The 9,553-nt window shown below is 35.6% G+C and overlaps 1 protein-coding gene across 1 annotated transcript; it reads right to left on the bottom strand.

The window, feature by feature from the left end:
- Positions 1–3,038: 3,038 nt before the first annotated feature.
- Positions 3,039–9,290, bottom strand: LOC145570141 (putative phospholipid-transporting ATPase 4). The gene is made up of 11 exons (XM_081629149.1): positions 9,032–9,290; positions 6,581–8,522; positions 6,352–6,462; positions 5,866–6,142; positions 5,700–5,788; positions 5,426–5,513; positions 5,128–5,337; positions 4,896–5,021; positions 4,312–4,410; positions 4,022–4,213; positions 3,039–3,945 (listed from the first exon to the last, which is right to left on the bottom strand). Exons 2-11 carry the CDS (start codon positions 8,368–8,370, stop codon positions 3,277–3,279), a joined length of 3,651 nt encoding a protein of 1,216 aa, XP_081485275.1. The 5' UTR covers positions 8,371–8,522; positions 9,032–9,290; the 3' UTR covers positions 3,039–3,276.
- Between the last annotated feature and the right edge of the window lie 263 nt (positions 9,291–9,553).

Here is a 9,553-nt window from a genome sequence, read left to right as displayed (position 1 = left end):
CCGCGACCTCTACCTCGACCACTACTACTGGAATGGTCTCTGTTCTTAGTTTCTTTCTCGTTATGGGTTGTTACATTCGCTTCAGGGAATGGAGTAGAGCCAGTAGGACGTGATTCATGATTTTTCATTAGCAGCTCGTTATTTTGCTCAGCCACAAGAAGACAAGATATTAATTCAGAATATTTTTTAAAACCTTTTTCTCTATATTGTGTCTGCAGGACAATATTATTAGCATGGAAAGTGGAGTATGTCTTTTCAAGCATTTCTGCATGTTTCTCCACATAATATCAATTTAGAAGTTATTTTAAACATAGCCGAGTTATATTCACTAACAGATTTAAAATCTTGTAATCTCAAATTCAACCATTCATAACGAGCTCTAGGGAGTATCACTGTTTTTTGGTGGTCATACCTTTCCTTTAGATTACTCCAAAGGATTTGTGGGTCTTTCACAGTTAAATATTCATTTTTGAGCCCTTCATGGAGGTGATGACGAAGGAAAATCATGGCTTTAGCCTTATCTTGAGGTGTTGCCTCATTAGCCTCCTTAATGGTTTCACCAAGGCCTTTAGCATCTAGGTGTATTTCAGCATCTAACACCCATGATAGATAATTCTTTCCGGTAATATCAAGGGCCACAAATTCGAACTTGACAAGGGTCGACATTTTTCACTATACAAAATAATATTAAAAGATAAGTATATATAAATAGCATCCAAAAGTATATACTAAACGTTATTAGCCAAATTAACAACATGATACAAACCTACGGTGAACATGATTCTAAAAATGTAGCAATAATATATATAGTACTTTACAGAATGAATGCATAAAAAGACAAATTAGATGATGAAAAAGAAACAGTTAGCATAATTATGGAGGATCATAATCAACAAATTAGATAACGTGGATTATTATTGGCATAATTTCATAATCAACAAATTAGATAACGTCAGAGTCTAAACAGAATATTCATGAAGTGTTATTAGCATAATTTCATAGTCAATATTGAAAGAAATAAACGTAAAGGTGTCATAGTAATATTGCTAATTCATGTAAAAGTTACCTTATAGTTTATTGTACGAAATAGTTAACTAAAATTGATGATATGCGGTACTCGGAAAACGCTTAATAATCCTGCTCAGTTGGTTAGTATTGGTGCTGATAACGTGTTATAAAATAAGGGGAAAAAGGGAGAATATGAGAGAGAGATATAGAGAGGTAATAGATTATGTCTATCTTCATCCATTTCATGAGTCACATATATATATACATGATAGAATATTGTAACCTATATGGACAATGAAGAGTCCATTCATTAGAGGGTTAATATGACCTAATGACAAAGGAGGATTACAAGGGTGCTATTACCACCATACTTAAGATAGTCATAAAAGTGATATTTACAAGCTATAATGATCATCCATTATTAACATATTTTATAACACATCTTAGTTTGTATTCTCTTATTATTTATCTCGAAATTTTTTTTCCTAACATATGCTTAATAAATTGAGATACAGTATGACAGACTATGAATTACCATCGCTAAACTACTCACAAGAGTCTTACTAGATCCAATGTTACAAATGTAAATTACTAAATTACAACTTCTTTGCAAAAAACTACTAATTTGTAAATCCAATTAGCTACCTTCAAATACGCTTCAGGAGATACCAAATATAACTCCAGTATCCCTATAAGTATATGACCCTATACATTAAGCCTATGAATATGTGGAAGAGTATTTAACAAATAACTTAAAATAAATCATTACTTGTTCTCATTATTGGAGTTTGATCTCTACAAATGTGAGTTTTAAATAAAACTGTTTTATTTAAAGAGTTCAAAGAAACAATAATATAAATGAGATTCAATAAGAGGTAGTGAGTATACCCCCAAAATATTATCATCTTAAGTAATTGATATTCGCAACTTATTGAAGTATTGTATGTTTAGATAGATACAAGAGGCAATAATGTGGATAAAATTCAATCTAAAGGGTGATGACCCAAGATATTATCAACTAAAGCAATTGACATTTACACCTTGTTCAAGATTTCGAGTATACTATATTCTTATAGTAATTTTGTCAATATTTTTTTGGAGAAATAATATTATTTGATTATATTTCTTTTAATTAACTTGTTAGAAAATGTTTTTGACATGGTAATGATTATCTTATCATTTTAGTTAAATATATTAACATAGGTATGCTACACATTAAAATCACCAAAAATTTGTATTGATCCAAATTCTCCAATTTTTTTAAGGTGAGAAAAATAATAACTCAAATTTGATGCTCCAGTAATGGATCATATCACTCAAATCCAGATATTTCACGGAAATATGTCCCAAAGGAGACATGTTTGGAAATTCAATAATACACACATGTAAAACCCTAAACCACATGAAATAAATAAAAATCACATGAAATTCGATATCACAGTGTATTAATTTGAATCGAAGGAGTACTAAGACACACTAATATACTATAACTAAATCAATTATCAAGCAAATGTGCATCTGTCGAAGGACTCAAACTAAACAATGTTGACATTTGACACTTTGTATACTTAATCAAACTACATTTACTAATTGTTGAATATATCTGCTGGCACATTACATTATAGATGTTAATAAAGCTGTAATAAATCATTAGAATTTTTCAATGAGTTAATGCTGACCCAGATACATTTCGAAGACAAGCTCAGATTTAAATTTGTCACAACACTCACAACTCCAAATGAAGGACTTGAAAATTTCATGATTCCCCCCTACCTCATTGTTTTAGCAATAAATCCAGCTTCAGCATACTCTGTATCTTGCCATCTTGGTAACCGTCTAGGTACAGGGCAATGGTCGTGCCACGGCCTCTGGTGGCACACAGTCACAAACCACGGTGATCATTCCATGCCTGTCACACTGATGCCCTTCTCAGGGATGGGGGGAGGAAAAAAAAACAAGGGGAATTAGTTATGAAAGACAGAAAAAGAAAGAAGAGGGGGGGGGGGGGGGGGGGGGGGGGGGGGCACGCATCTTTGTTTCGAATCATTCACAAACTGTACTATTCATTTACTCGTATATATATATATGGTACATACAACAGCTATATAAAGCTCTTGTTCAATGAATATGGGACACAAGAGATACCACGAAAAAAATTGCTAATTTATGAACTTTAAACAAAAAAAAAATGTAAGACCTACCAAAAAATGGGAGCTTGTTAAGCAAAATCTAAAAAAAAAAAAAAAGGAAGAAAAAGAAAGAAATCAATTATGATACAGGAGAAGGGTGGTAGGTTGCTCCAGAGTGCTTTTTATTCAGTTTGATTTTCAACTGTCTGATTTTGGCTTCTACCCTTGCAGTAAAACCAATCTTGGTCGTTTGCCTTGCCTTCGATTGTTCCCTGACCCACATAGTTTGATCCTCGACATCCTTCTTATAGTATTTGATCTCTTGGATTATATGGTGATCCAACGGGTTGAAAGATCGTTGGAACACAATGTGCGCAAAGTATGGGAGAACACAAGCAACAGTCACCAAAAGAGTTGTCGACCAATATATGGGTGCTGGTGCAAGGGCTTCCACAAGCAGATTATGGGCATTCCCAGAGACAGTTGAAGGCATTGCACCATAGATCAAGAGAAAAATGTACCACATTCCAATGCTACCCCACACAAGCAAGTGTTGGATCCAAGTAAAGTGGCTCATGGTGAGGGCAATTTGACAATTGACGGCCCAGATAATTCCTGTGAACATGATGGTTCCCACTGCTGACATGTCAGCAACCTGACCTCCAGAGCGAAATGCTTGATTGTAAAAGATGATAATGTTGAAAAAGAATACTACGAGGGAGGTATAGAGGCCATTTCCTATCCACCCAAAAATTCTATACCAGTCAAAAAACAGGTTTCTTGGGCCTTGCTGATACAGTGCAGGGAACTGGAAATTATAAAAGTTACATCAACACAAATTTCACTGTAAAATGTTAGGAATTTGGATTCAGATGAGAATTTACCTCCAAGCAGACATCTGAAGAAACATCCTGCTCAAAAACTCCAAGAGAAATGACGGGCAAAGAGGTGAGGATCACATTGAAGGAGAGAGAATACCAATCATCGTAGATTGTTTGCCCAGAAAAGCCAGCAAAGGCCTCAAAGTAAAATAAAGTGAGACCAAAAGCTATATTCTTGTAAAAAAAGTAGCAAATCTGTACCAAAGAGGGAAAAAAACAATTTTGTGGTTATATATATTATTCTAGCCACTAATATTTAAGAATATACACAAGTTTGAGCTTGAATTCATTACCATCTGAGCTATTCTCTTGTAACACCAATGTCCATGTACAAGCAAAAGCCTTTCCAGAAACCGAAATTGTGCAACAGCAAAATCACTAGCCATCACCGCCTGCAAAAAGCTGAATGCTATGGTAAGACGGAATCATGCTACCCAAAATACGTAGAAGGGAAAACTTAAAAATGAAAAGCATCAAAAGAGCATTTAGATGAATAGTAGCAAAAAGTCAGAACCCATGTTTCACCATGGCAAGAGTCACATTAAAGTAGAAAAAGATTATCACAGGAGAATGCCATAGAAGATTGTTAATCAGAGTATAAGAGTACAGCCCTTTTGTTAAGGTCTAAATCACTTGGCATCATATTACAATAATTTCAAGCTACTCAAAATGAAATGGTGTTAATGGTATAAAGATTTGCTAGCTAAAGATAGTTGAGTATTCCAAAAAGAGTATATTACAGAAGCATACCATTCATTCTGTCAATAAGTGGCAGAGATTAGGAAAAAGAAAAGCAGCAGCACAGGATATGACCATGTAGAAGTGAGAACTAGAAGCAAGTTAGAGAGGGGAAGAAATCGTCATGGACACTACCTACCTGCATACCTTCAGCCCCACTGATGCCCACACCAATATCAGCTTCTTGAATCATTCCAACATCATTGGCACCATCACCAATGGCCAAAGTGGTTTTTCCAGTCCCTTCTTTGACCAACCTTGTTACCTAATAATTTGGAGAAAAAAGTAAGATTTTTCTTATTTTTTTATTCTATTTTATATGTATGCTGGGCGGGGAGGGGCAGACAGACAAATTAAATGATAATGCATACCAGCGCCTTCTGCTTCGGAGAAACACGGCAGCAAATAACAGATGCACATTCAACTGCTAGACTCAAGAGGTAGTACTTCATGTCATCTTCCAGAGCATAGGTCAAACTTTTCCCATCAATGATCAAGGCAAACGCAGCATGCGGATCCTTTTCAAGCTTAATCATTTGAGAAGCATTGGTGATTTGTAATGAAATGTTCTCTTTGATTGCCTGGTTGGTCGCCATCAAAACTTTCTAGTATGAAATCTAATAAAATTTGAAAGTGAATCATCAGATTATTTCTGAAGACAACTGGTACCTCTTTGGAATCATTGCCAGTTCCTTCGATATGTGCTGTTGATATACAAATCTGTTTCATGCCTTGACGAAGAAGACTGCATGAATAGCTGCATACACGAAGAGAATGGTTTTAGTCTACAGAGTTTAGTTATCATAAAGAGAATCAGTAATGCAAGTCAGCTAATATGTCTAATTCAGCTCATAATTCACTGCAAATTGCATCTCTCCCATTAGTAAACCAAATAGGAGAACTTTGGTTCCACTTTTAACGAGGCAAGGTGGAGAGCACACACCCAATGTTTATAGCAGTTTCCATCTTATCACCGGTGAGAACCCATAACTTGAGACCAGCTTGAGCAAGTTTATCAATGCATTCAGGGACCTACAGTAATGAAAATTTGTAAATTTATGCAGAACATTATAAGTAAATTGTAGTTTAGAGACCACAAAGATACATACTCCTTTCTGCAGCTTGTCTTCGACAGCAGTTGCACCCACAAGAATTAAATCTCTCTCCATCATATCTGAAACCCGCTCCAGATTTACGTCTCTATCACTCCCAATGGAACTCTTTGCTTTCACAAATTCATTGTTCCAATCAGAAAATTCAGACTCTTCAAGCTTTTTATAAGCAAGGGCTAAAGTACGCAGCCCGTTATCTCCATAATCATTTAGATGCTTTGTAGTGTCTTCCAGATACTGTTTTCCATTCTTTGAAAGCCGTTCAAAAATTATACTGTAAACCCACAGATTCATCAAATGTTAGATAGGGTAACATAAAAGTGATGCAAGACTGAACCCAAAACATAGCAAAAAAGAAAGAAATGATGCTAGCCAACTCCCAAATGAATAAAAATTAATATGAATTCTAGATACATTAATTAAAAGGATACATGCGTATGCATGTAACTGAAGAAACAATGGTGATAAACCAAATATACACACCTGTCTGCTCCTTTGCAAAAAAGAAGAATTTGGCCTTCTTCATTGCGCACGATCACAGACATTCGTTTTCTCTTGCTCGTGAAATCTAAAAGAGTAAGAACTTTATATTCCCTGACAGATACATATAGGAAAGAAAACAATTCATTAGTTTTCAAATTTTCAACACAACAAGAAGAAAAATGTTACAGTAACACCTCAGGTAACAGTAACTTGTTCAGTTCAAGCTGACCTTTCAACAGCTTGTCCATAGCTAGAATATCTCTCACGAACAACGACAGTGGATTGGGTTCTTTTCACAAACTCAAAACCAAATTCCCTGGCAGCCGCAAGAAAGGCAGCTTCGTCAGGCGATTCTGCTTCATAAGTGTATGTGCCCGTCTCTTCATTCAGCTCAGGGATGGCAGTATGACAGACTGCAAGAATGCGAAAAAATAACAACATAGTCTCCACATTGGGCTCATTAACCCAATTGCCTCCCAGGAGCCGGTCATCCTCAAAGCCAAAGCCTTTTACTGCAGTTTTATGATCCCTCTCATCTCTGGAAGTGATTACAGATTCCAACTCTATTTCTGACCTTCTGAAACCACTATTAGACATTTCTGCACCCTGCTCCTCTAGGTCCTTTGCCATCTGTTTAGCAGCAGCAAGTTCAACTTCACTAGAACGAGTGCCATATGCTACACCAGCAATAGAGCACTTGAGAAAATCCATTTGATTGCATGTCAAAGTACCAGTTTTGTCGGATAGGATTGTGTCAACTTGGCCCAATTCCTCATTTAAATTTGATGTCCTAGCCTGTGCTGGTGTTCCTGACTCTTCATCATACATGTGTAAGTCCTTGTCAATAAAGATGGCTTGTAGAAATTTCACAAACTCAATGGAAACATACAGTGAGATCGGAATTAAGTATCCATACAGTATGAGCGCAGTGACAAGATGGAAGAGACCAGACAACGCTGGCCTGTTGGGATCATACAAACCCTTGCCATCTGGGGCTCTCAAGTACCACCATTTTGGCATGTCATACTTAGTCCTCACTGAGAAGCCAACTGAGCTGATCAAGGAAATCAACACAAGCACAGAGAAAAGGATATATATGATATGGTCCATTTTCTTTTCTATCCTACTTCTTTTTGAAGGGGAATCAGTTGCATTCTGCATCACTTTACTGTCATGTCCAGTGAAAATAACCACACCATACACATAACCAGTGTTCCTGAGCTTTGAGTCCCTCAGAAGAATCTGATTTGGATCAATAGGAAAGATCTGGCGCTCAAACTCCAAATTACCGACGAATGTGTAAAGATTCGGATTTGGGTCCTCACATCTGATCATACCCTTGAAATCCTTAAATGAGGAGTCATCATCCAACATTAAGGTTACTTCTAGAGCTCTCTTAACTTTTAAGTTTGTCTCGCCATCTAAATTCATAGTCTCCACATAACAAATACCATCTTCATAACTTGAAGATAGCAGCAACAAATCTGCTGGGAAAAACTCATCCTTCTTTACTTTTACAACATCTCCAACACATACCCTTTGCCATGTCCTGCCCCCAAACACACCATCCCCTTTGTGAACACTGACTTTTCGACTATTAACCTTCATATCTTGAATAAACCTACGCCAATCCTCCACAGCTTCCTTGGCCATAGTAAGCCCAACCACAATAGACAGAGGAGCAATCATACTAATAGGACCAAACGGTGAAACTGAGGTGACAGATAGAATTGCAGCCAAAAGGAAGTACATATTGGCAGCACGACGAAATTGCTCAAAGAGACCTTTTGGCAGGAATGTAATAATGTTGTACTTAGTAGTCGAGATATTGTTAGACCTATATCTAAGAGGTTTTTTCTTATGAAGATCAGATTGGTTGCAGTGTACAATTCGAGAAAAGCCGGGGCCATCAGGTAATGAGCTCGGAGGATCCTCAGGCCTTTGATGCTGAGGCCGGAGACAGGCAAATGTATAAAGATTGCTCCGACGTATCTTTGCCCTAATCCTACCCTTCGCCATATCTTAGCTTTCTAAGTCAATCAAGTCTATATTGACACATCTTAATCAAACCATTTCATCCTCCTGGGAGCTCACCCCCTTTCAATCTTTCAGCTGAAATTCCAAGAAATCACTGTACCCCAGAAAGATATTTAACCGATCCAAAGCAATTCCTACATATATAACAGCCCATTATAATGTATACAGAATCACAATTTAGCTGGTTCTCATCTCCTAATATTTGAAATTCTAACAATTCATAAAGTCAACCAACAAAATATCATTTTCTTTAATATCCCAAACATGAATTACATAAAGAAATTGGATATGGGGACAAATCATATAAATAAAATCAAAAAAAAAAAAAAAAACATAATATAAGAAAGACTGATCCAACAATGAAGAACAAGAGTCAAAATCATATCACTAATTTCTGATCATGCATTACAATTCCAGATATCATGCATTAAAACCGACAAAAACCCAGACAAAATTATTCCTCAAAAAAAAATTAAAATCATACCCAGATGAAGAAATTGTCCCAGAAATCCCCCAACCCAGAAAAAAATAATAATAATAATTAAAAAAAAAAAAACATTTAAATTTGAAAAAAAATAAATAAATAAATAAAAAGTAATAAAGCTCATAACATTAAAGATTGTTAGAAAGACAATGAGGGTACCTGCGATAATCACAATGCTTGACTTGTTGTTATCAAAATCCAAAAACACCAACAAAAAAAAAAAAATTAAAGACAAAACCCAAATTTTGAAATAATAAGAGATCTTAGCAAAATACAGCTCCTTAATTTTGGAGGGATCTCAATGTATGTTTATTTTTTGGGTTAGAAAAGAGAAAATCTAGAGAGAGAAAGAGGGGGGAAATTGCAGAGAGAATGAGAGACAGAGGAAGAGAGAGAAAACAGGGTTTATTAGTCTTCTTCTCTTCGTCCGGAAAACTTCGAACCAATAAGCAGCATTTTCCGGGCCTTATTAATAAATTTTTAAAAATAAGAATATTAATTATTTACTACATTTATTAATTAATTAATTACAATTTCCAATTAAAGTTACTTGGTGTATGGTGATTAATTAATTTAATTTGAGTCCCCATACCATAACTTTTCATGGGGTTATTTTTTACTTTCTTTGAAATAAATTAAAAAATAAATAAATTAAATTTGCTTAAAGTGAAATTCACCAAT

This window comes from Chenopodium album, chromosome 12 (assembly GCF_948465745.1).
Source record: "Chenopodium album chromosome 12, dcCheAlbu1.1, whole genome shotgun sequence".
Taxonomy (NCBI): Eukaryota; Viridiplantae; Streptophyta; class Magnoliopsida; order Caryophyllales; family Amaranthaceae; genus Chenopodium; species Chenopodium album.
This window is presented reverse-complemented; position numbering and strand designations above follow the sequence as displayed.